General features: G+C 38.8%; 1 protein-coding gene across 4 annotated transcripts in view; it reads left to right on the top strand.

The window, feature by feature from the left end:
• LOC123844709 (S-adenosyl-L-methionine-dependent tRNA 4-demethylwyosine synthase TYW1) overlaps positions 1 to 27,971 on the top strand; it is a 205,474-nt gene that overhangs the window by 47,574 nt on the left and 129,929 nt on the right. For all 4 annotated transcript variants that reach the window (XM_045875474.3, XM_045875473.3, XM_045875472.3 and 1 more), the window contains one exon: positions 27,216 to 27,334. In XM_045875474.3, coding sequence (XP_045731430.1) covers positions 27,216 to 27,334 — 119 coding nt within the window. The remainder of the gene's footprint in view (positions 1 to 27,215; positions 27,335 to 27,971) is intronic.

The following is a 27,971-nucleotide window of genomic DNA, read 5'->3' on the forward strand; positions in this document are numbered from 1 at the left end:
CACTGTAATCTCCACCTGACCAAATCCTACCCTCTGTGTCGGTCTGTTGGTCAGGAAAACAGAAACCACCCTGGGTATTTTAGCAAGAACAGATTTAATAAAGTAAATTAACTCAACGCTTACAAAGCCATTGAAAGGCCTGTGGTAGTGAGGGTCAGAGAGAACTGCTTCTGGCTCTGAGGACAGGACACGGCTTCGAGTGACCTGAGCTGCCGCAGCATTAAAGCGGATGTTCCCCAGGAGCCTGCTTGGAAGCCGCTGCCGACTCGATGTTTATGGTATGCCCTGTGTCTGCCGGCTGCTGCCAGAGAGGAGTCATAGTCTCTCCTTTTTTGTCTTTAAATCTTGCATAAGTGCCTCTCCTTGGTGGAGTTCCTGCAGACAAGGGAGTCTGAGAAGTGTGGTGCTGGTCTAGTGTGGTCTAGCCCCTGCTTAGACGAGCAGGCACGGGACCAAGTATTCACAGCACAGTCTACCTCTCTGCATATTCAGCATCAGTATACACCCTTCTCCCTATAGTTACTTTTTCAAACAATAATAGGAACAAAACATTTACTTCTGCCTAATCTGTTGCAGCTGCTACTCATGCAAGGGAGGATCTATTCATTCATTCTATTCCTTTAGAAGGGAGAACACTCTTTTGAGATCCTGTACCTAAGGATGAAATTATAAGTTTACCTATCACTGACCCATCTTCCATAAGTAGTTGGAGGAGAGGTGAAAGATAATATGCCTAGATAACAACCTGGTCACCCATCATGGTTGGTATTTATAATTTTCTTCTTCCACTAGGCAGGTCACATTTCCTTTGTGCTCAATGAATGCCTGATAGGATGGTTGGGTGATCCAGTATGCCAGTGAAGAGTTTGAGCCAGCAGTGGGCCCTCCTGCATTCTTCTCTTAACTTTTACCTATTGTCTGTGAGTCCCAAGAGATGCCCCAGAGATCCCCTTGGTTCCTGACAAAAATCTTGTTTTTATGGCATGAGGAGCTCAAAGGAGCCAGGTGATTGTGTTAACTTTTAAAAACTGTGGCGAGTATGCTACTCTGTCTTACTTATAAGCTCACAAGTTAGCCTGGCAGAGTTTCATAGATGTTGGCAGAGGACCCTGAGCTCCTGGGCCAAAGGCAAAGCACAGCGGGCAGCTTGAACGTTATGTTCATGTGGGTTCCCTTGTTCCCCAAATGCTACACGGGTGATGTGGAAGTGGGCCCAAGGGAATGCTGGACGCACGGTGGGTTTATGTTATAGCTGAGGAACCCCAGGTTAGGAAATCCCCAGCCTTACCAGAGGGTTGTTTGCAAACCTGCCCAACTGTTAGCTGGGGGATAGACATGGTCTTTATTATGCTGGACAGGAAACAAATCTGCCTTCTACCCTGGAGGGAGATACTCTGTCTTCCAAGGCTGTTTGCTCTACAGACATCCCTGAAAACATAGCCTGCCACTAAGGCTGATGTAAGAGGTGCAGAACCATTATGGAGTATTGTCCATTAACACAATTCCTCTGGAGTCTGGTGGAAGCATTCTTCCCTTGGGAGCCTGTATACTGGAGTCAGTGTTGAAGGGATGGAAGGCAGTAATGGAGTGAGTAGTCTCCTGGGACTGTGAGAGGAGACACACCTACATCGCCCTCCTTAGCTGTCTCCAGTAGGACTTTTATGTGGTGATGGGAGTGTTCTGTATCTGCACTATACAGTACAGTGTACTCACCATATACCTAACACCTAACCTGATTCTCGATACCTAACCGAATACCCGCGTGACCATGTAACTAATACAGCTACTAACCACTTGTGGCTTTCCAACACTTGAAATGTGGCTGGTGTGACTAAAGAATTGAGTCTTACATTTTATTTAATTTTAATTCATTTAAACTTAAATAGCCACACATGGCTAGTAGCTACTGTATTGGATAGTGCAGTTCTAGACCTTTTGATCATCCTTCCTAACTCCCTAAAGAAGCTTTCCTTGTTTCTCTAATAAAGGGGAAGTAACTTTGACTACTCTTGATTCCAAAGCTGTTTTTCTGCGTCTCTCTGAAAGGAGTTACCAGTTTCTAATTCATAACACAAATGTCATGCCTAGGCCTTATCACCCCACTCAAGTGTATGTTCAGATTGATTTAAAAAAATATATTTGTTATTGTAGAAACACTGTCCATGCATTGTAGAAAATGAGAAAATTGGGAGAAAATAAAGTAAAACATATTTCCACCGTAGGCTCAGCACTAACACCTTAATACATAACCTTTCTGTGTGTGTATGTTCATTTTAACCTGAATGAGCTCATACTGTATATACAATGAGATCATACAGTTTTATAACCTGTTTTTTCCTGGCAGAGAATCTCTAGTTTACAGGAAATCTTCATCTCATCTAATACCCAGAATATATTCATATTTCCTGAATTAGGCCCCAAATGACCATTATAACTGGTTAATCCTCACATTTCATCTGGTTATGTCTGTTAAGTCTCTTTTTTAAATGGCTAGAATTTTTTTTTTTTAATGACACTGACTTGTTTAATTAGGCTAGTTTTGCACAATATCCAATCTTCCAGATTTATCTGGTTGTTTCTTTGTTTTTTGGGTATATTAAAAAATTTTTTTTTAATTTAAACTCAATTTAGGTAACATATACTATAAGTTTCAGGGGTAGAATGTAGTGATTCATCAGCTGCATATAACACCCAGTGCTCATTACATCCAGGTGCCCTCCTTTAATGTCCGTCACTTAGTTACCCCATCCCCCTACTCTTCTCCCCTCCAGCAACCCACAGTTTGTTTCCTAGAGTTAAGTCTCTTATGCTTTGCCTCCCTCTCTGTTTCCATCTTATTTTATTTTTCCTTTCCTTCCCCTATGTTCATCTGTTTTGTTTCTTAAATTCCACGTATGAGTGAAATCATATGGTATTTGTCTTTCTCTGACTGATTTATTTCACTTAACATAATACCCTCTAGTTCCATCCACGTCATTGCAAATGGCAAGATTTCATTCTTTCTGATGGCTGTGTAATATTCTATTGTATGTGTATCTATGTACATACATATATATACACACACACACACATAACCCCTTCCCCCCACATGCACATATATACCACGTCTTCTTTATCCATTCATCTGTTGATGAACATCTGGGCTCTTCCCATAGTTTGACTATTGTGGACATTGCTGCTATAAACATTGGGGTGCATGTGCCCCTTTAAATCAGCATTTTTGTATCCTTTGGATAAATACCTAGTAGTGCAGTTGCTGGATTGTAGGGTAGCTCTATTTTTAACTTTTTGAGGAACCTCTCCATATTGTTTTCCAGAGTGGCTGCACCAGCTTGCATTCCCACCAGCAGTGTAAGAGGGTTCCCCTTTCTCCACATCCTCGCCAACATCTGTTGTTTCCTGAGTTAATTTTAGCCATTCTGACCGGTGTGAGGTGGCATCTCATTGTGGTTTTGATTTGTATTTCCCTGATGCTGAGTGATGTTGAATACTTTTTCATGTGTCTGTTGGCCATTTGGATGTCTTCTTTGGACAAATGTCTGTTCATGTCTTCTGCCCATTTCTTGATTGGATTATTTGTTTTTTGGGTGTTGAGTTTAATAAATTCTTTATAGATTTTGGATACCAGCCCTTTATCTGATAAGACATTTGCAAATATGTTCTTCCATTCCATAGGTTGCCTTTTAATTTTGTTGACTGTTTCTTTTGTTGTGCAAAAGCTTTTTGTCCTGATGAAGTCCCAGTAGTTCATTTTTGCTTTTGTTTCCCTTGCCTTTGGAGACATGTCTGGCAAGAAGTTGCTGTGGCCGAGGTCAAAGAGGTTGCTCTGTGTTCTGCTCTAGGATTTTTTTCCCCACTGAGGATGATATTCTCTGTGGGTCTTTCATGTATGGCTTTTGTGATACTGAGGTAGGTATGTTCCCTCTATCCCTAACTGGTGGAGAGTTTTTATTTAAGAAAGGACGCTGTGGGCGCCTGGGTGGCTTAGTTGGTTAAGCAACTGTCTTCAGCTCAGGTCATGATCCCGGAGTCCTGGGATCGAGTCCCACATCGGGCTCCTGGCTCAGCGGGGAGCCTGCTTCTCCCTCTGACCCTCTCCCTTCTCATGCTGTTTCTCTCTCCCTCCCTCTCTAATAAATAAATAAAATCTTTAAAAAAAAAAAAAAAGGATGCTGTATTTTGTTAAATGCTTTTTCTGCATCCATTGAGGATCATATGGTTCTTGTTCTTTCTTTTATTTATGTAGTGTATGACATTGATTGATTTGCGGATGTTGAACCACCCCTGCAGCCCAGGAATAAATCCCACTTGGTTGTGAATAATCCTTTTAATGTACTGTTGGATCCTATTAGCTAGTATCTTGTTGAGAATTTTTGCATCCGTGTTCATCAGGGATATTGGTCTCTAATTCTCCTTTTTAGTGGGGTCTGTGTCTGGTTTTAGAATCAAGTAATACTGGCCTCATAGAATGAGTTTGGAAGTTTTGCTTCCATTTCTATTTTTTGGAACAGCTTCAGAAGAATAGGTATTAATTCTTTTTTAAATGTTTGGCAGAATTCCCCTGGGAAGCCATCTGGCCCTGGACTCTTGTTTGTAGGGAGATTTTTAATTACTGATTCAACTTCTTTGCTGGTTATGGGTCTTTTCAAATTTTCTGTTTCTTCCTCTTCCAGTTTTGGTAGTTTATATGTTTCTAGGAATTTATCCATTTCTTCCAGATTGCCCAGTTTGTTGGCATATAATTGCTCATGATACTCTCTTAGAATTGTTTGTATTTTTTTGGCATTAGTTGTGTTCTGTCCTTTTTCATTTATGATTTTATTTATTTGGGTCCTTTCTCTTTACTTTTGATAAGGCTGGTTAGGGGTTTATCAATCTTACTAATTTTTTTTTTAAAGATTTTATTTATTTGACAGAGAGAGAGACAACGAGAGAGGGAACACAAGCGGGGGAGTGGGAGAGGGAGAAGCAGGCCTCCCACCGAGCAAGGAGCCTGATGTGGGGCTTGATCCCAGGACCCTGGGATCATGACCTGAGCTGAAGGCAGATGCTTAATGACTGAGCCACCCAGGTGCCCCTTATTAATTCTTTTAGTGAACCAGTTCCTAGTTTTATTGATCTGTTCTGTTTTTTTTTTTTTTTTTTTTTTAATTTCTGTATCATTAACTTTTGCTTTAATCTTTATTATTTCTCTTCTGGTGGATTTAGTCTTTATTTGCTGTTCTTTTTCTAGCTCTTTTAGGTGTAAGGTAGGTTGTATATTTAAGACTTTTCTTGTTTCTTGAGGAAGGCTTGTATTGCTATATCCTTCCCTCTTAGGATTGCCTTTGTTGACCTTTGATTTTGACCTGTCGTGTTTTCATTTTCATTTGCTTCCATGTATTTTTTAAATTCTTCTTTAATTTCCTGTTGACCCATTCATTCTTCAGTAGGATGTTCTTTAACCTCGATGTGTTTGTGGTCCTTCCAAATTTTTTCTTGTCGTTGACTTCAGATTTTATAGCATTTTTGTAGTCTGAAAATATAGCATTTTAGTCTGAAAATTAATATGATCTCAGTCTTTTTGTACCAGTTGAGACCTGATTTGTGACCCAGTATGTGATCTGTTCTGGAGAATGTTCCATGAGCACTTGAGAAGAATATATATTCTGCTGCTTTAGGATGAAATGCTCTGAACATGACTGTTAACTCCATTTGATCCAGTGTGTCATTCAAAGCCCTTATTTCCTTATTGATCTTCTGCTTATGTGATCTGTTAAAGTCCCCTACTCTTACTGTATTATTATCAATGAGTTTCTTTAATTTTGTTATTAATTGGTTTATATATTTGGCTGCTTCCAAGTTAGGGGCATAAATATTTACAATTGTTAGATCTTCTTGTTGGATAAACCCTTTTATCATAATATAGTGTCCTTCTTCATCTCTTATTACAGTCTTTCGTTTAAAAATTAGTTTGTCTGGAGGCGCCTGGGTGGCTCAGTTGGTTAAGCATCTGCCTTCGGCTCAGGTCATGATCCCAGGGTCCTGGGATCCAGCCCCGCATTGGACTCCCTGCTCAGCAGAGAGCCTGCTTCTCCCTCTCCCTCTTTTGCTCCCACTGCTTGTTCTCTCTCTCTGTCAAATAAATAAATAAAATCTTTAAAAAAATAGAATAAAAATTAGTTTGTCTGATGAGCCTATTTCTTTATTCCTGATATTTTCTTGTAAAGGAGAAGTCACATTGAAAGTTACATTGAAACATTTTTGTATTATACAGTATAGGTCAAATTGATTGCATTCATTAATGTATGTTGTGTTATATCATTAGACTTGATAATCTCGTTGACCCACCATTAATGATGCTAATATTCACCATTGAAACAGGATAATGACAGTCTGTTCTCTTTTTTGTCTAGTTGTTTTTCTCTTTGCTGCTAGAACTTTACTTTGGAATTATTAAAACATCCAGTTCCATACTAATAATGAAGTAGAGAAATTAGGAAAATAATCCCATTTACAATTGTACCTAAAACAATAAAATACCTAGGAATAAACTTAACTGAAGAGGTAAAAGACCTGTATTCTGAAAACTATAAAATATTGATGAAATAAATTGAAGATAACATAAACAAATGGAAAGATATTCTGTGTTCATGTGTTGGGAAAACGAATATTGTTAAAATGTCCATACCACCCAAAGTGATCTGTAGATTTAATGCAATGTACAGATTTATTCCCTAGCGAATTCCAATAGCATTTTTTACAGAACTAGGACAAATAATCTTAAGATTTGTATGGAACCACAGAAGACCCTGAATAGCCAAAGTAATCTTGAAAAAGAAAAACAGAACTGGAAGTATCACAGTCCCAGATTTCAAGACATACTACATCAAAACAGCATGGTACTGGCACAAAGATAGCCATACAGATCAATGGAACAGAATAGAAAGCCCAGAAATAAACCCATGATATTGTGGTCAATTAATCTACAACAAAGGATGGAAGAATATGCAGTGGGAAAAAGTCTCGTCAAAAATGGTGTGGGGAAAACTGGACAGCTACATGCCAAAGAATGAAACTGGACTACTACTTTTCTTTTACCACACATAAAAGTAAACTCAAAATGGATGAAAGACCTAAATGTGAGTCCTAAAACCATAAAAATCCCAGAGGAGAGCATAGGCAGTAGTTTCTCAGACATTGGCCATAGCAACATCTTTCTAGATAGGTCTCCTGAGCAAGGGAAACAAAAGCAAAAATAAACTATTGAGATGACATCAAAATAAAAAGTTTCTGGGGCGCCTGGGTGGGCTCAGTTGATTAAGCATCTGCCTTCGGCTCAGGTCATGATCTTAGGGTTGTGGGATCGAGCCCTGCATCGGGCTCCCTGTTCAGCAGGGAGTCTGCTTGTCCCTCTCCCTCTGCCCCTCACCCCTGTTCATGTGCTCCCCCCCCCCACTCTCTCTCAAATACATAAAATCTTAAAAAAAAAAAAAAAAGTTTCTGTACAGCAAAGGAAGCAATTCACAAAATTAGAAGGCAGCTTACTGAATGGTAGAAATTTGCAAATGATATATCTGATTGATAAAGGGTTGGTATCCCAAATATATAAAGAACTTAAACAAATCCCCAAATAATCCAATTAAAAATTAGGCAGAAGACATGAACAGACATTTCTGCAAAGAAAACGTCCAGATGGGCAACAGATACATGAAAAGATGCTCAACATTACTCATCATCAGGGAAATACAGTCAAAACCACAGTGAGATATCACTCCACACTTGTCAAAATGGTTAAAATCAAAAACACAAGAAACAGCAAGTGTTGGCAAGGATGTAGAGAAAAAGGGAACCTTTGTGCAGTGTTGGTGGGAATGCAAAGTGGTGCAGCCACTGTGGAAGACAGTATGGAGGTTCTTCAAAAAATTAAAAATAGAATTACTGTACGATCCAGTAATTGCACTACTGGGTATTTACCCAAAGAATACAAAAACACTAATTTGAAAAGATGTATGCACGTTGTTTTTATTACAGCATTATTTAGAATAGGCAAATTATGGAAGTAGCCCAAGTGTCCATCCACAGATGAATAGATAAAGAAGATTGTGATATATATCTACAACGGAATATTAGCCATAAAAAATGAAATCTTGCCATTTGCAACAAAATGGATGGGTCTAGAGGGTATTATGCTAAGTCAAATAAGTGAGTCTGAGAAAGAGAAATACCATATGATTTCACTCATAGAGAATTTAAGAAGCAAAACAGGGAAAGAGGCAAACAAAAAAACAGACACTTAAATACAGAGAATGGATTGGTTGCTAGAGGGGAGGTGGGTGACATAGGAGAAGGGGATTAAAAGTACTTAATGTGATGAGCACTGAGTAATCACTGACGAATCGCAGTAGTGTATACCTGAAACTAATATAGCATAGTATGTTAATTTTAGTGGATAAATAAGTAAGTAAGAAAAAAACCCAGCCTTCTCTCAACTTCATTAAGCTACTGTTTGCATTTTTTTTTGGAACACCATTTGATAGTGCTTGTCTGAGAGAATACATATTTAGGCTTTGTAAAATAATATTTTCAATTCTGTTATTTCTTCTGTGTTTATTAGCTATCATTAGTCTGTAAAGAGGAATTTTTTTTTTTTTATTATTAACTGTGGATATTTGGTTACTCTGAAATATAGTTCCTATTGGCAAGTTAGGATAAATGCTTAATTCACTTTAGGTACCAGTTCTCAAAGTCGATGTTATTTTACTAGCTGCCTCGAATGGTAACAAATTTTCTTCTCTGTATTGGAATATGATTATGATATTTTCATCAGTTCAGCCCATCACAGTCATTTTCTTTATTGATCCTAAATTTTCACAGTTTGGCTGGTGGGAACTTTTCTAGGTGACTCCTGGGTCGCCCCTCCCTTCCCTCGCCCGTCTCCTTTTTTTTAGTTAAAATATTTCCAACATTATTTGAAGTATAATCAACATATAAGAAATTGTATGTGGAGCATACATTTTGATGAGTTTTGACGTTTGTATATACTAGTGAAACCATCATCAAAATCAAGATAATGAACACCCAAAATTTCCTTTTGCTTCTTTGTAATCCATCTGTCTTTTTATTCCTATCTCCAGGAAACCCCTGATTTGCTTTCTGTCTGTGTATATAAATTTATATTTTCTAGAATTTAATATAGTTATGCATTATATTCTCCTTTTGATCTGGCTTCATTCATTTGGCATAATTATTGAGGTTTTTCCATGTTTTTGTGTGAACCAATACTTTATTTCTTGCTGAATCTATTCCATTGTATAAATAGGCCACTATTTATTCATTCACTTGTCAGTAGACATATGGAGTGTTTCTAGTTTTTTGCTATTGTTTTTGCTCCTATGAAGTCAGTGCTGTGAACCTCATGTACAGTCTTTGGACATAACACTCATTTTTCTTGTGTGTACACCTTGGAATGGAATTGCTTAAGCATTTATTTTTTTAATTTTATAAATTTTTAAAAGATTTTTTATTTATTTGACAGAGAGAGACACAGCGAGAGAGGGAACACAAGCAGGGGGAGCAGGAGAGGGAGAAGCAGGCTTCCCGCCGAGCAGGGAGCCCGATGCGGGGCTTGATCCCAGGAACCTGGGATCCTGACCTGAGTGGAAGGCAGCCGCTTAAGGACTGAGCCACCCAGGTGCCCCATGGAGTGCCATTTTAACATATAAAAACAGTGAAGAATGGTTATTCAGGCTTAGGTATTTGGCCAACGGTTTTTTTAAATTTTTTTAAATAAAGTGATCCTGACATTTCAAGGAAAGCCATTGAAAGTATTTATTGTCAGTAATAAATTTGAGCCTTAAAATGAAAGCAGAAATTTGGAAAACTTGTATTAATTGTCATAGTTAGGCAATTTCCCAATACTTAAAGAGTTCAATGATGAGATCAGTTGTGATGTTAAAAGATGTGATTTTTAAAATGCTATATAATGAAATGTGTCAATATTTGGAAGATCTGCATAACTTTGTTAACCTTTGTTTTCCAATGCATGATGCTATAAAATCAAATTCAAAGTGCAAGATAGGCAAATAGATTTTAATGTAACAAAATATGAAAAATTCACTAATAGTTTCCAGATTCCATAAGGCATTTAATTTTTAATGAAACTTGTGGACTTTTGGTATAGTATCAAAGTAGAACCATCACAATTTTCTGAAAAGGCTATAAAGTACTCCTTCTTTTCCAGCTGCATATCTCTGTGAGTCTGGATTTTGTTCATATACCGTAACCAAAATAACATATCACAATAGTTGAAATGTAGAAAGGTATAAGAATCCAGCTGTTTTATACCTTTTTTTGTCTTGAAAAATATATTTTTTTCATAAAACCATGTTAATAGGCTTGTTATTTTATTGAAGGAAATAATGTAAAAATAATTTAAACATTTCTTGGTTCTAATTTCTATTATGTTAAGATTGATTGGTGTAAACCACATATATGAAACTTCTTTAGGATCCTCCATAATTTTGAAGAGGAAAAAAAGATTCATTGTAGCTCTTTCAGTAGAATTCATCTCATTAAGAGCGTACATTCAAATTTGTGTTCTAAAGTTCTTTGCAATAAATTGTATGTCTGTGTGACTATGGTAGTGATATATTTGTTAATATATTTCAATTAGATTTCAGTGTAAAGAATTTTAAAAACTTTTTTTTTTAATAGGTTAATAAGCTTTTATGTTTTTCAAGGTAAAAACTTTAGGGTTATATAAAAAAGATATATTCAGGGGTGCCTGGATGGCTCAGTCGGTTAAGCGTCTGACTCTTGATTTTGGCTCAGTTCATGATCTCAGGGTTCTGGCATTGAGCCCATGTCAGCCTCTGTGCTCAGCAGGGAGTCTGCTTGAGATTCTCTTTCTCCATCTCCCTCTGCTCCTCCCCCTGTGCATGAGCACTCTCTCTCAAATTTTTTTTTTAAAAAAGATACATACAATGAAGTCAGAATCATTCAGTTTTCCTCTGGATCACTTAGCACAGAATATGGTAATTGTATATTAAGTAAACATATATTAAGTATCTAAAATCAGTATATTTGCCTGTCTACCCAGAGAGCTGCAGATTAATCACCATATATTAAACGGATTTTGTTAAAATAGGCCAAAAATTGATCTAGAGCTCTTAGCCGTTATATTGAGTGTGAAAGCTCTTTGAAAACTAATAAATTATGACGTGAGGAATTTTTGCCTTCAGGCTTGGAGTGAACATAATTAGTATAAATGATGTAGGAGTCTATTAACTGGGTGGCCCTTAATGAACCGTGACTCCCAGCGTTCACACTCTTGCAGTCGTCTCTCACAGGACTCTGGGCGTGGCCATGTGGCCCGCTTGGGCTAATGGGCTCTTAGCAAGCACAGTGCAAGCAGAGGCTCGATAAGTGCTTGGACCTCGAGGCTTGTCCTTTCGAAAGGTTTCCTCTGAGCACCCAGCTGTTGTGCTGTCAAGAAGCCAGTCTAGACTGATGGAGTGAATGAGCAGGGCCCCTCAGCCAGGATCCGCTGTCAGACATCTGAGTGAAGTCTTCTGGGGTGTGCGGCCCCAGCCCGGCTCCCTCTTGTGCCAGCTGCATGGGTGACCTCAGCGCATACCGCAGGGACTGGGAGAAGCACCCAACCGGCCCACAGAATTAATAGAGCAAGTAAGAGATCCGTGTTGTATGAAGCCACTGAGTTTTGGGGCAGTGTGTTATGCAACAAGAGGTACCTGGACCAGATGATATTGGCTACTTCTCAGGAAGTGGTCATGGTTTGCTGCTGATTTGGTGGGTGTTAAATACTTTTGTGGCAACTCTCATCCTGTAGATAGGAGTTTAGATGGGAATGCTGAGAAAAGCACAGGAAGTGTGATTTATTCTGTTTTTCTTTTCTCAGTTCTGTGTCAGGGAGTATTTGCTTGAAAGCTTAAGGGCCTGGCAAGCATTCTGTCAAATGCTCTGTGGCTTTGCCATCTTCATTTTCTTTTCTTTTCTTTTTTTTCTTGGAGGATAGGAGGTTTATTTAACACCAGTGGGCTCAGAGGGGAGCGGTCTCCAAAGGTCTCGCCATCTTCATTTTCTTTTTTTCTTTTTTTTTTTTTTAAAGATTTTATTTATTTATTTGAGAGAGAGAGAATGAGAGAGCACATGAGAGAGGGGAGGGTCAGAGGGAGAAACAGACTCCCTGCCGAGCAGGAAGCCCGATGCGGGACTCGATCCAGGGACTCCAGGATCATGACCTGAGCCGAAGGCAGTCGCTTAACCAACTGAGCCACCCAGGTGCCCCGCCATCTTCATTTTCTAAACCTCCGTCATCTGAACGGAGTCCTGGGGAGTAGGAGATTCTTTCAGCCAGGAAAACATGACTTTGTAAGGCTACTGATGGAGGAGGACTTGCCTGTTCGATGGTCACTTTAATTGAGAGTATATTTTCCTGCCTTTACCACTGCAGTCTGGAAAAGATACATACATTTATCATAAATGTATACATAAATATATACAGTATATATGCCATTTATAGCATTTATGTATAGCCTAGGTCCTGTATGATATAGCACTTTTACTTTTCATTGTGAATGTGGCTTTATTACTGTTAAGTAACAGTGGTATTACAGGAAAATGACAAGTTACATGTCCCAGGGAATAGGAGAAACGCCAGTGTGACCCTGCTATCCACGGTCAGTCACTCAGCACGTATGCTCTGGCTTAGAGAGAAGTGGAAGGTAATAGGGGTGTGAGAGAGGCCTGCTCTCACTGATTTTGTAATTCAGCTTGGCGGAAGGGCCCTTCTCCTGTCTTTCTTTCGTACGTCTTTCCGGTTTCCCTCTCCCCAGCCCCAAGTAAAACTCCAATAAACCCAAGCCCAGATTGGAAGTTGACTGGGTAATAGTCTTTATATCCTTGCTGATTTTTGGTGTAATTTTTCTATCTATTTCTTAGAGAGGAGCGTTGAAAACTCCAACTCTAATTGTGGATTCGCCTTTCTCATTTCAGTTCTATCAGTTTTACTGAAGCTGTGATGTTAGGTGCATATACATTTAGGATAGTTATGTCTTAGTGAATCTGCCCTTTTGTCGTTATGTAATGTCCCTCGTTATCTGTAGTAAGGGTTCTTGTCTAGAAGTTCAGTTGTCTGGTGTTAATTTAGCCATCCCAGCTTTCTTTTGATCAGTGGTTGCATACTATCCTCTCCACATCCTTCTGCTTTAACTTCCTTCAGTATTTGCCTCAGAGCAGGTGTGCCGTTAATGAATTCTCTTAGTTTTTCTTTACCTGAGGATGTCTGTATTTTGCTTTCATTCTGTTTTTGCTGCATGTAGAAATGTGGATTGACAGCCTTTCTGTCAGTACTTCAAAGCTATTGCTCCATTGTCTTCTGGCCTTCATGGTTTCTGATGAGAACTTCCCAGTAATTCATATAATTGGTCCCTGAAATGAGTTCTGCCAGAACACAGTAAGCTGTGGGAGGGGAGTGTCTGTAAGTCTTACTGAAATGCTCAGCCCCACGTAAGTGGTGAAAAAGCACATTGTCAGCATTGAGAATAGTGTGAAGTAGGATGCATGGTGATGAACTATGCAGATAGCAGTTGGAAAAGCTATCACATTCTGGTGAAAAAATATAATCAGATAGTGCTTGAACTTGTGATCTTATATTTAGTGAAAAGGTTCACAGACTTTGTGGATAATGCTATTTCAGGTTTATCATTCAAATCACTTTTCCTTAACAAAACTACTTTAAAATAACACATGCTCTTTGTAAAAAATAAGAAAAATATAGAAAATAAAATAAAACTTACATTCCACCTTACAGAAATCTTAAAGTGTATTTTCTTTCAGCCTTTTTTACTATTCACCTTTATGTATATTTGTACATGTTTGAAATCATGTTGTGTATGAAATTTTGTATCAGTTTTTCTCACCGAGCATTATAACAAGCATTTTCCTGTTGAAAAATCTTTTCTAAGCATAGTGACTACATAATTATAAATGAAAGTGCCATAATTTAATTTGCCATTTATCTGGTGATGATGTGGGTTTTTTATTCCACTAATATAACTAATTATGTGAAGGATGTGTTTTTGTAAGAAGCTTTGTTTGCATTTAGATTATTTCCTTAGAGTCCTAGAAATGACATTACCAATTGAAAAGGTTTGCTATCTTTTCTTGTAATTTCCTATGAACTGTTTGTAAAACTACTAACAAAGTCTGGATCTGTCATTTATTGGAAATATTTTTCCTAGTCTGTTTTTTGCTCCTTCAGTTGTTGTTATTGTTGATGTGCTTAAATTTTACATTTTTATCTATTATTTTTAAGCTTATGGAATTTTTTCTCACCCAGAGAGTTAGAAAATAGTCACTTCTGTCTTTATGCTACTTTTTTTTTTTTTTAAAGATTTTATTTATTTATTTGACAGAGAGACACAGTGAGAGAGGGAACACAAGCAGGGGGAGTGGGAGAGGGAGAAGCAGGCTTCCCGCGGAGCAGGGAGCCCGATGCGGGGCTCCATCCCAGGATCCTGGGATCATGACCTGAGCCAGGGGCATATGCTTAACGACTGAGCCACCCAGGCGCCCCTTTATGCTACTTTTTAAGACTAATTTTTTTTATTCTGTTAAGCAAAGTTTACCATCCTCATCATTTTAAAGTATATAGTTCAGTGGTATTAAATGCTTTTATCTTATGCATCTGTCACCACCATCCATCCCCATAACTCTTGATCTTGCAAAACTGAAACTATACCTATTAAACAATAACTTCCCATTCTTTCCTCCTCACAGCTCCTAGCAACTACCCTTATACTTTGTGACTCTATGATTTCAACTACTCTGAGTATCTCATATAAGTGAAATCATACAGTGTTGGTCTTTTTGTGATGGCTTATTTCACTTAGCATAATGCCCCTCAAGGTTCATTCATGTTGTAGCATGTGTCAGAATTTCCTTCCTTTTTAAGGCTGAATAATATTCCACTGTACATATATACCACATTTTTCTTTATCCATTTATCTGTTGATGGACTCTTGGGTTGCTTCCATGTTTTAGCTGTTGTGAATAACGCTGCTATGAACATGGGTGTACAAATAGCCCTTTGAGACCCTGTTTTCAATTCTTTTGGGTATAGACCCAAAGTGGAATTGCTGGGTTATATGGTAATTCTACTTTCAATTTTTTAAGGAGCCTCCATACCATTTTACACTGGAGCTGTACCATCTTACATTCCCACCAACAGTACACAGGGTTCCGGTTTTGCTGTGTCCTCACCAACATTGTTTTGTTTTTGTTTTTTTGATAGTAGCCATCCTAATGGGTGTGAGTATCTCATTGTGGTTCTGATTTGTGTTTCCCTGCTTGTTAGTGTTGTTGGGCATCTTTTCATATGCTTATTGGCCATTTGTATACTTTCTTTGGAGAAATGTCCATTCAGGTCCTTTGCCCATTTTTGATTGGTATTAGTTCTTCTTTAAGTATTTGGTAGAATTCACCTAGTAAAGCGATCAGATACGAGGCTTTTTTGTTGTTGCTGGGAGATTGGTGGTTACTGATTCAATCTCGTTACTAGTGATGGGTCTATTCAGGTTTTCTATTTCTTTGTGACTTCTTGGTAGATTTTGTGTTTCTAGAAATTTGTCCATTTCAACTAGTGTATCTAGTTTCTTGACATACATTTGTTTGTAGTACTCATATCTTTTTTATTTCTGTAGAATTGGTAGTAATGTCCCCACTTTAATTTCTGATTTTAGTAATTTGAGTCTTCTCTTTTTTTTTTTAGTCCCATCTAATTAAAGGTTTGTTGATTTTTGTTGATCTTTTTGAAGAATCAACTTTTTGTTTCATTGATTTTTCTCTTGTTTTTCTGTTGTCTGTTTTATTGATCTGATCTTCATTATTTCATTTCCTTCTGCTAGCTTTGGATTTGTTCATTCTTTTTCTAATTGCTTAAGTTGTAGAGTTAGGTTGTTGATTTGAGTCCTTCCTTCCTTCCTTCCTTCCTTCCTTACATAAGCATTTGTAGCTATAAATCTCCTCCTTAGCACTGCTTTTGATGCATCCCATAAATTTTGGTATGTTTGTGTTTTTCATTTTCATCCATATCTGAGTATTTTCTAATTTCTCTTGCAATTTCTTTTTTGATGCATTGATAGTTTAAAGGTGTGTGATTTAATTTCCACAATTTTGGGAACTTTCCAATTTTCTTTATGTTCTGATTTCTAACTTCATCCCATTGTGGTCAGAGAACATACTTTGTATGATCTCTAGCTCTTAAAATCCATTAGACTTAATTTTTGGCCTAATTTGTGGTCTATCCTAGAAATGTCCTGTGTGCATTTGAGAAGATTGTGTGTGCTCTTGCTGTTGGGTGGAGTGTCCTACATATGTCCTTTAGATCCAGTTGGTCTGTTGTGTAAAGTCCTCTCTTTCCTTCCTTGTCTTCTCCCTGGTTGTTCTTTCCATTGTGAGTGGGGTATTAAAGTCTCCAACTGTATTGTAGGGCTATTTCTGCCTTCAGTTCTGTCCATATCTGCTTCATGTATTTTGAAGATATGTCATCTGGTGTGTAAATGTTTAACTGTTGTATATTCTTGCTATTTTGAACCTTTTATTAATGTATAATGTCTTTGTCCCGTATAACCTTTTTTGATTTAAAATCTATTTTGTCTGCTGATAGTATAGCCATTCCTGCTCTCTTTTGATTACTATTTGCATGGAATATCTTTCCATCCTTTAACTTTCAACCTGTGTGTGTCTTTGGATATAAAGTGAGTTTCTTGTAGACAGCGTAGAGTTGGATCATGTCTTTTTTATCCATCTAACAAGGTCGGTCTTTTGATTAAAAAGTTTAATCCATTTCAATTTAAAGTAATTACTGGTAAGGAGGGGCTTATTTCTGTCATTGTACTTTTTTTTCCAATATGTCCTATTGCTTTTTTTGTCCCTCATTTCCTACGTTTTTGTCGTTTTTAGTTGATTTTTATAGTAAAATGTTTAAATTCCTTCTTAATTTCCTTTTGCGTGTATTGTATAGCTGTTTTTTTTTTTTGTGGTTACCGTGGGGATTACATTTAGCATCGTAAAGATGTAACAGTTTAATTTAAAGTTATTGCAGCTTAACTTCAATAACATGCAAAAACTCCACCTTTACAGCTTTGTCCCTACCCCTTTCAGTTAATTGATGGCACAGAACTACATCTTAATACATTGTGAGCACAGAAACATAATCTAGTAATTCTTTTAAATGCAGTTATCTCCTAAATTATGTAGGGAACAGGATTTGGAATTACAAACCAAAGTTGCAATAATACTAGTTTTACACTAATAATTTTTTTCTTTAAATGTATTAGTCTCTTAGGGGCGCCTGGGTGGCTCAGTCGGTTAAGCGGCTGCCTTTGGCTCAGGTCATGGTCCCAGGGTCCTGGGATCGAGCCCCGCATCGGGCTCCCTGCTCAGCGGGGAGCCTGCTTCTCTGCCTACTTGTTCTCTCTCTCTCTCTCTCTGTCAAATAAATAAATAAAATCTTTAAAAAAAATGTATTAGTCTCTTAAATCATGTAGAAAACAAAGGTTACAAACCATTGTCACAATAACACTAGTTTCATAATTGCCCCCATATTTACCTTTATTGAGATCTTCTCCATATGGCTTGCAGGTACTACATAGTGTCCTTTCATTTCACCCTGCAGGAATCCCTCGAGCATCTCTTGCAGACCAGGTCTAGTGGTCATGAATTGCCTCAGCTTTTGTTTATCTGGGAATGTCTTGACTTTTCCCTCAGTTCTGAAGGATAGTTTTGCCAGATATGGGATTCTTGGTTAGCAGTTTTTTTCTCTTAGCACTTTGAATATCTTGGCTCACTGCCTTCTGACCTCCAAAGTTTCAGATGAGAAATCTGCCCATAATTTTATGAATGATCCCTTGTATGTGATGATTCACTTTTTTCTTGCCACTTTCAAGGTTTATTCTTTGTCTTTTGAAAGTTTGAGTATAATGTGTCTTGGTGCGGGTCTCTTTGAGTTCATCTTACTTGGAGTTTGTTGAACTTCTTCAATGTTTACATTCATGTCTTTCATTAATTTTGGGAGATTTCCAGGTATTGTTTACCTTCATATATTTTCTCTGTCCTTTCTTGTGGGACATTCACAATGTGCATGTTTTTCTGCTTGATGTGTCCCACAGGTCCCTTGAGCTCTCTTTGCTTTTCTTCATTTTTCTTTCTGCTCCTCAGCCTTGTTAAGTTCCACCGTCTTATCTTCAGGTTCACTGATTCTTCTGCCTGCTCAAATCTGCCCTTGAATCCCTCTAGTGAATTTTTCATTTCCATTATTATACTTTTCAGCTCTAGAATTTCTTTTCGGTTTCTTTATAGGCTTCTTAGCTCTTTATTGATATTTCCATGTTGTTTACATGTTGTTTTGTTGATTTTCTCCACATCTCCCTTTAGTTCTTTGAGCACCTTTAGGACCATGTTTTTAAGGTCTGTCAAATATATCTGCCATAAAGTATTTTTCAGGAATAGGTTCTGTGGAAATATTTTTTTCCCTTTGAATGGGACATACTTTCCTGTGTCTTTGTATGCGTTGTGGTATTTGAATCTAGTTATGTGGTAGCTCTGGAAATTAGATTCTTCCCCTTCCACAGGGTTTGCTGTTTTTTTGTTACTGTTTTTGTTTTATTGAGTTTTGTAGGCTCTCTCTGTAAGGATCAGGCTGAGGGGTAAACTTAATGTCATGTCTTTTCTGAGCCTTTCCCTGGGCACGCGTAGTAACTTTCTGTTTTTCCCCGAATCTTCCATTGCATTTGAATATCCTAGTCTTTAATGTCTGGTTCCTGAAAGGGTGACAGTGTAAAGTGAAGGGGGATACAAATAAGTAGAGGCCCTTTCAATCTCCTGGAAGTCACTTCAGCTGGAGGGGTAAGGCCTTGCAGACACCGTGTGTGTGTGCGTGTGTGTGCAGGGGCGGGTGGTGGTCGTGGTTCAGCAGCATTGGCTGTATGCCTCTTTGTACCTCTCTGATCAGAAGCCGCAATTAGCAGTCAGAGCATAGGTCCCCAGTATTTTGCAGGACAGGATCCTTTTTGCCCACCCTAGCTACCACAAACGGTGTGCAAGCTGTCCCAGGAACACATGCATACATAGCTGTCTGCCACATGGCTGGGGGTGGGTAGCTCCTCCTGTGCTAAGAGCTGAAATTGACCGTTCCAGCCTTTTCCTGGAAGTTGCAACCCTTCAGCCAACTTGAGTTTCAGAATAGTTAGGTTAGATTCTGCCGGTGCACCTGTCCAGGTGGGGAGGCTGATTCCTGTTGGGTCCTCCTCCTCCATCTTCCCCGAATTCATCTCCTATTTGTACTTTTTAAACAGTTTAATCAGTTGGAATTTATTTTGCTCTAGAGTAGGAAAGAAATATCTAAGTCAGGGGTCAGTAGACTTTTTCTTAAAGGGCCAGATAGCGACTTTTTAACATTTGTGGGTCATATGAGCTATGTTGCAGCTTCTCAGCTCTGCCGTAGCACAAAGGCAGCCATGGACAATAAGTAAACAAATGTGGGTGACAGTATTCCAGCTAACTTTACTTGCAGAAACAGGCAGCAGACTGATTTTGTCCCATAGGGTGTAGTTCATTGACCTCTGCATTGAATTCTCCATCCTCTGTCAAAAATTGGAGTCTGAAATTTTACCCACGTGCATATAGCAGGTTAGCTGGCCACAGTGTCATGGATGCTGGCAGAAGGCACGGACAGTTTATTATAATAATAGGTGTAGCCAGAATATCATTATTTACTGTGGTTCCTGAGCCCCCAGCGCCCATGGAGCAGCTCTATAGGGGCCAGGTAACATCTGCATATATGTTGTAGGAGGGGAGCCCCAAGTTTAGGGAAATGAAGCTGTTATAGTTGATAGTAATCCTGCCTGACCTTTGTCCTAGAGGGACATCTCCTTATTATACTGGACAGTAAACATACGTATCATTTGCTCCAGAGAGAGAGACACTATATCTTCTAAGGCTATTCACTATACAAACCTTTTTGAAAAGATAGTCTAGAATAAAGGCAGTCAGTGTTGCTTGCATGACATTTAGAGAGAGAGAGAGAGAGAGAGAGAGAGACCCATGGAGATGTGTCTCCCAACAATCCATCTCCATTCCTCCCCCCTGCACCCCCACCCACAAATTGATGTGCATAGAGCCTGCCTGGTGATGGTGTCTTGCATTCATTCAGCGTGGCTCTGATGGGCTGCAGTTGTATTTTCTTGGACTCTCATTTGCCTTGAGGCCAAGAATTCATAGATTCATGAGTCTGAGGCTATCTGTAATTTTTTCCCCCCAGATTTATAACATAGATTTAATTCTAAGTGTGTATTACTCTCAGGTCTTTTCCTTTTTCACCCTGATTATTTACTAATTTTCAAATGTGAGAGCACTTCCTTTCCCAATGTGTTGTCTGAGGATTTGCGGTCTGGACAAGGGGGGCATAAACCCCTTTTTCCCTGTTCCTTTCTACTATGCACAACTCTGAACCCTGGAAAACACGAGAAGCACCAAATGAGAACTTTGAAAGGTAGTAAGAGGAAGGCTAACTGGTTTGGGATGCTAGGAGTGGAGGAAAGATAGGGCAATAGGATGTTTTACATCTCCCCGCCTAAAGAAGAAGGTAACATCTGGGTGACATGTTTCCTAATCCTTAATGTAGCAACAGAAAACCACCTAAGGAGGCTCATTCATTCCCAGTATGGAGTGAAGAGTCCCTTCAACAGGATCAGGCAAGCCCAGTACCACTGCCAAGAGGACCGGTTGGGAGCCCCACTGACAGTAATCAGCTAGGACAAGTGGTCTCTGCACCTGAAATTCCCCTCTCCTGTCAGGAGATACCAGGGTGGCCCGATGAAAGTGGAAAGAGGGAGATCCCTTCCCATCACCTCCTTTTCCAGGAGGTGACCTGACCTGTGAAATGCTCTCCATCCCTGCTGGGCCTGAGGCTTCCCTTCCCAGCTGAGAGACACCACGGTGGCTGAGTGGCACTGGCAAGAGGGATCAGTGGGGAAGCGGTCCAGCTGGGGAAGCCTCTTTGCCCATGTGGCCCGAGACTCCCCTGTCCCACTCAGTTACTGGGGCTGTCAGGGGCAGTCGGCCAGAGGCACTTTGCTACACAAGCAGCCTACCCTGGGAAGCCAGCTGGCATGACATTCTCCTCCTCCGTTGAGAGACCCCCGGGGAGTCATCCTAGAGAAACCCCTTGACTTTCTCAGAGGGTAACAGCAGAGACCAGTGGGATCCCAAGCAAAATTATACTGCAAAGTTCTGAAAACTAAACTGCCGTTGGAACCACAGCACACGAAAGTGGTCCCGGACCTGCATGCTCAACCTAAACAAAGTGACTGCCTGCTAGAATAGGAGAATTAAATAGGATCTAGAGTCCCCTCACATAGTAGGTGGAATGTCTAGGATGCAATAAAAATCACCTGTCATGCCAAGAACCAAGAAAATCACAACTTGAACAGGAAAAGATAATGAACTGATACCAACACCGGTGAATCAGATGATGGAATAATCTGACAAGGATTTTAAAGCAACTGTCATAGGGGTGCCTGGGTGGCTCAGTTGTTGGGTGTCTGCCTTCGGCTCAGGTCATGATCCCAGGGTCCTGGGATCCAGCCCCGCATCGGGCTCCCTGCTCGGTGGGAAGCCTGCTTCTCCCTCTCCCATTCCCCCTGCTTATGTTCCCTCTCTTGCTGTGTCTCTCTCTGTCAAATGAATAAGTAAAATCTTTGGAAAAAAAAAAAAATAAAGCAACTGTCATAAAAATGCTTCAGCAATCAGTTACAGTTTCTCTCGAAACAAATGAAGAACTAAAAAATCTCAGCAAAGAAATGGAAGTTATAAAAAGAACCAAGAGGGAATTATAAAATTGAAGAATACAGTAACGGAAATAAAAAAACTCAACCGAATGGGCTCAGTAGTAGAGTGGAAATGACAGAGGATAGAATCAGGGGCCTACCACATCAGTAGTATGATCTGTAGATAGGATAGCTGGATAGAATTTACTGGGTCTGAACAACAGAGCAAACCCCAAACCAAAGAAAAAATAAAACCAAAGAAATCCACATCATGATACCTTAGAAATAACGATCTGAAAAGTAAAAGAGAAAGTATCTTGAAAGATGCTAGAGAAAAATGATGTATTAACATTAATTTGACATCAGATTTCTCATCTGAAATCCTGGAGGCCAGAGAGAAGTGGTACACATTTTTCAAATGTTGAAAGAAAATACCTGATGACCATTACTTCGGTATCTGGCAAAACTGTCCTTCCTGAATGAAGATTAAATAAAGACATACATGAAAGAGAGCAAAGAATTTGTTGTTCGTTGATCTGCCCTTAAAAATTGGCTAAAGGAAGTTCTTCTAATGAAATGATAAAAGAAAGATTATTGGAACACAAAGTCAGGAAGAATGATGGAAAGATCAGAAACATGGGTATGTGCAAGGAGATGATCATTTTCCTCATGATTCTTAGAAATCGTATTTGATGATTGAAACAAAAATTAAAATACCATGTAATACTCAGAGCAATGATATTTAATTTAAAAGAGGAAAAGTTAAAGGGAATGGAAGTGATGTTTCCATGCTTCACTTGAGGTATAAAATGTTAATAGAGCAGACTCTGAGAGTCATGTATATATGTAAGTGTACATATATATACAGTATATACATAAGTCCTGTATATATGTAAGACTTAGAGTAACTACTACAAAAACTATACAAAGAGCTACCAAAAACTACGACAGATGTTTACAAAGGGATACCCTAAAAGGAAAAAAAAAGCACCATAAGATAAATTAAGATGGAATACTAAAAATGTTTAAGTAACCTGCAGGAAATCAAGAAAAGAGTAATGGGTATGAGAATGAGAGGAAACAAATAAGAAAATAGCAGACCTGAGGACTAATGTATTAGTGATTGCTTCAAATGTAAATATTCTAAAGATTTTATTTATTTATTTGAGAGTGACATGGGTAGGTTGAGTAAAATGATAGAAAGATACATACCATGACAATAACCCAAAGAGCAGGATTGCCTATATCAATATCAGATTAAGTAGACCTCAGAGCGAGGAAACATACTAGAGACAGAGAATGACATTTCATAATAATAAAAGGATAATCCACACTAAATGTGTATACATCAAACATTGGAGGCTCAAAACTGACATAGTTGAATGGAAAAATCTTAAAAAATAAAAAGTCACAGTTACAGTTGGGGACTTTTTTTTTTTTTTTTAAAGAGCTCAGGTGTGAGTGGGGGAGTGGCAGAGGGAGAGAAGAGAATCTCAAGCAGAGTCCCTGCTGAGTGCAGAGCCTGACATGGGGCTCGATCTCATGACCCTGAGATCATGACCTGAGCCGGAACCAAGAGTCAGACGCTTACCCGACTGAGGCACCCAGGCACCCCTATAGTTGGGGACTTTGAAACCCCTTTCAGCGTCTGTTAGAACTATTTGACGGAAAATCACAAGGATATAGAAAATCTGAGCAACACAATTAACTAATAGGATCTGATTGACAGATATAGAACATATTACCCAGCAACAGCAGAATACATATGTTTTCGAGTGCCTGTGGAACATTGACCAAGACAGACCATGTCCTCGGCCACTGAACAAATCTCAGTGGGTTTACAGGAATTGAAATCATAATGTTGTTCTCTGACCATAATGGAATCAAGCTAGAAATAAATAATAGAAACAAAAGGAAAATCTCTTAACTATTTGAAAATTAACGCATTTCTGAATAAGCCCTGGGTCACAGAAGAAGTCCCAAAGGAAATGAAAAAATACATTCCACTGAATGACAATAAAAATAAACTATACGTGGGATGTAGCTCAAGCAGTGCTCAGAGGGAAATTTACAGCAATAAATGCTTACATTAGAAATGAGGAAAGATGGGGCACCTGGGTGGCTCAGTTGGTTAAGCAACTGCCTTCGGCTCAGGTCATGATCCTGGAGTCCCTGGATCGAGTCCCACATCGGGCTCCCTGCTCGGCAGGGAGTCTGCTTCTCCCTCTGACCCTCCCCCCTCTCATGTGCTCTCTCTCAAATAAATAAATAAAATCTTTAAAAAAAAAAAAAGAAAAGAAATGAGGAAAGATAGCAAATCAGAAATCAATGAAAAGCTAAATGAGTGTAAATGTAAGTGAAAATCTAATTGTAAATCTAGGTAAATGTTAATGGAATAGAAGACACAATATGGTAAATTGTCAGTTTTCCCCTAATTGATCTGTACGTTTAATGCAATTCCTACTAAAATCCCAGTAAGGTTTCTGTAGAAATAGACAAACTTATTCTAAAATTTATAAGGAATGGTCCTAGCCCTAAAATAGCTTAAACAGTGTTGAGGAAGACGAATAAATTACATACCCTGATAAAAGAGCTTACTCTAATGCTATAGTAATCAAGACAGTGTGGTACCGGTGGAGAGATGGATCAGACCCATAGACCGATAGAACAGAATAGAGATCCCAGAAATATAACCCACAAACATGCCTAACTGATCTTTTACAAAGGTGCAAAAGCAATTCCTTGGAGGAAGGATAACCTTTCCAACAAATGGTGCTGGGGCAATTAGACATCCAGAAATCACCACATCACACACACCAAAAGTACATTCACACGCACAACCACACTCAAAAGTTTTTTTTAAACTTCACATCTTACACAAAAATTAACTGGAAATGGATCATCGTGAGCTAAACTAAAATAAAACTATAAAACGTTTAGAAAAAAATAGTTTTAAAAAGAGAAATGTGTCATCCCTCTTCTCACATGCCTCTGTCGCTTTATCCTTGTAGCCAGCCCTTCAGTATTCAGTTTGGACAGCACCCCTCTGGGAAGTTGTCACTGCTCCTGCAAGGCCGGCTGGCTCAGTCATCTATCTCACGGGCTCCAGTAACACCATGATGGACATTTGGCTTTTCTCTGCCTGCCCAGCATCTGGGCCTTTTCATGTTTGGGGAATTCCCTGTTAAATTATGGGGAAATACCTGTTAAATTAGCTTTTGGGGAATTCCCTGTTAAATTGGGGAAATACATGTTAAATTAGCTTTGTTTAGCACAAGGGCCCACTGCCTGCAACAGAAGCCAAGGAGGAGAGATACTGTTTCCTGGTATCACCTGTTGGCAGTGTGGGTATAACAGTCATTTAGGATGGTCATTGCCTTTCCCTGAGACTTTGAGTATGGAGTGAGTGATGGAAAGGACCTGGGACACGGAGACCTCATTGTTGGGCTCATGGCAGCAGCATCTGCTTCTCAGGGGTGGTGCTGGTGCTGGTGTCCAGAGAGTGGTGGCATCTACAGTAGAAGGCTTCTGAAGGGTTGAGGGCTGGTCCTGCTGCCAGTCGGCCTTCATTCCTGCCTTTCTAAAGATTCTCTGAGCTGTGGGGTCCTTTCAATAAATCCCTTTTCTTTTTAACCAGAGTCAGTTTCTGTTGCTTACAAAAGAATCTTGATTGATTCAAATACTCTATCATAATAGTATTGCATATTTTGCCTGTTTACTTGCCATTTCCTCATACTAGATCATGGTTGGAAGCTCTGTCTTACTCATTCTTGGACATTCAACATACAGCGTGCTTGAGGTATATTACCTTTTCAGTAAATAATGAAATGTTCAGGTCTTCAACTTTATTTCTCCATTGGCATGATATTTAGTGGCAGGTTCCCTGTGACTTTGGCATTTAGAGGGCTTTTATTTTTAGTTTTCAGTGCTGTTTGCAAGATTTGAATATTTTGTTTGCCTTTTGGATATTTTATTGGGAACTTGAAAGAGAATTTGTAGTTACCTTGAACAATATTTTTTCTTCCCTCCTTATTTTTCTTAATGCAAGTACCAGGTGAGATGGACAAGGGAACCTTTTTTATCAGGGCAAAAAATAAGACTTTGTGATCAACCGACAGAGTAATCAGCTGATAGATTTTTTTGTAATTTTCGTTCATTGTGCTCCATTTTATTTATCTATCTATCTATTTATCTATTTATTTATTTATTTATTTTAAAAGATTTTATTTATTTATTTGAGAGAGAGAGAATGAGAGAGAGCAAGCACATGAGAGGGGGGAGGGTCAGAGGGAGAAGCAGACTCCCTGCCGAGCAGGGAGCCCGATGCGGGACCCGATCCAGGGACTCCAGGATCATGACCTGAGCCGAAGGCAGTTGCTTAACCAACTGAGCCACCCAGGCGCCCTGTTCATTGTGCTTTATAATGTTAGCACACTGATATATATTACACACAATTACACACACACACACACGGGCTCCTTGTGTCTCCTTGTTTGTTCCTGTTAATTCCATCATATTTCAGTCGCAGCAGAGATGAGTCAACATCTCAGTTATCTTGGATGACTCTCTTTTGTCCCTCCAGTGGGAATGCCTTTGAGTGTACTTCCTTAGTACCCTTCCCCTTTTCTCCATTAATATGAGCCAAGTCACCATGACCTTATTTGCATAACTTCCCCCCAGATTTCACTCTTACTGAAATCAAGCCTGTCTTGCAGAGTTTCTAGATGGATCTTTCTGATGAGACCTCAAAAAGCTTGATAATATCTTGTGATTCCAACCCTAAGTTGATCTGCACTGTCTCTTCATATTATTCATTCTTACCTCACTCACCGTGGTTTTACCACTCACATATTAAATAGTGTCCTTTTTGGGAAAAATCTGTTTCTTACATTCATGCTGCTTGTCCCCTTAACATTCTCAGTGTGTTCAAGTTCTGCCCTTCAGTTGACATAGAATATGCTCCAGGATGCATTCCCTTACCCACCCTCCCTTATTCAAAACAGAGATACCCTTTCATATGAGTGCTGCTCCCCTCTTCTTGGAGCTTATCTTACCTATCCCTTGGTATTATATATTATTGTACTAGTATTATTTGAGGCAGTTGAATGGATTTGAAAATGAAAGCATCAGTGGTCTTCTCTATAGAGCTTTCAGAGTTAATGAATCATAGGTTTATTTCATTGGGTTTTAGAAAACTTAAAGCACCATTAAAACCCAAAGCACCATCAAAACAGTATAGTGTTAATTTTCTGTATCATGCAGATATCAGTAGGGGTATTTATGGTTTGAAATGCACATTTTTTTCTTAAAAATGATGTCTTGGTATTTTGTTTCCTTGCCTTGAGGATTTTATTCAGATTATCATTTGTTTTTTTACTTTCACAGTCGATGCTCCGAGGGAGAGGAGGTTGCTATAAACATACATTCTATGGCATTGAAAGCCATCGTTGCATGGAAACTACCCCAAGCTTGGCTTGTGCAAATAAATGTGTCTTCTGTTGGCGGTAAGTAAAAATGAATGGCTGTGGTGACCAAATATGTAACCGTCTATAATAATCCATTTCTGTTCAGCATTGCGCTAAAATTTACCTAAAGCTCTGCTGTTTCTATAATTAATCCCCCTTTTCATTCCTAATATATTTATGCATTTGATTGTTTTTCCTTGATCAGTTTCATCAGGGGTTTGCCAATTTTTTGTCTTTTTGAAGACAAAGGTTTTAGCTTCATGAATCCTCTGTATTATATATTTGTTTTCTTGTTCAATAATCTACTACTACTGTTTTTTTTTTTACCCCCGTTCTTTTTCTAACTTAGACTGTTAACTCATCAATATTCGGTCTTCTGTAAGTCTTTAATCAGAAATTTTCATCTAAGTACTTCTTCAGCTACATTCCATAGATTTTGATTAGTTATTTTTTAAATTATTATTTTTTTGAATATAGTTGACATACATGGTAGTTTCAGGTGTGCAACATAGTGATTCAACAAGTGTAGCTCTCATCTATTACCATACAACACTATTATAGTACACTTGACTCTATTCCCTATATTTTACCTTTTATTCTTATGACATTCATTCGGTAACTGGAAGCCTATGTCTCTCACTCCCTTTCACCCATTTTGCCCATTTCCCATCCCTCT

This window comes from Mirounga angustirostris, unplaced genomic scaffold (genome assembly GCF_029215605.1).
Source record: "Mirounga angustirostris isolate CCGP_5_RB_7025 unplaced genomic scaffold, mMirAng1.0.hap1 SCAF_5, whole genome shotgun sequence".
NCBI lineage: Eukaryota > Metazoa > Chordata > Mammalia > Carnivora > Phocidae > Mirounga > Mirounga angustirostris.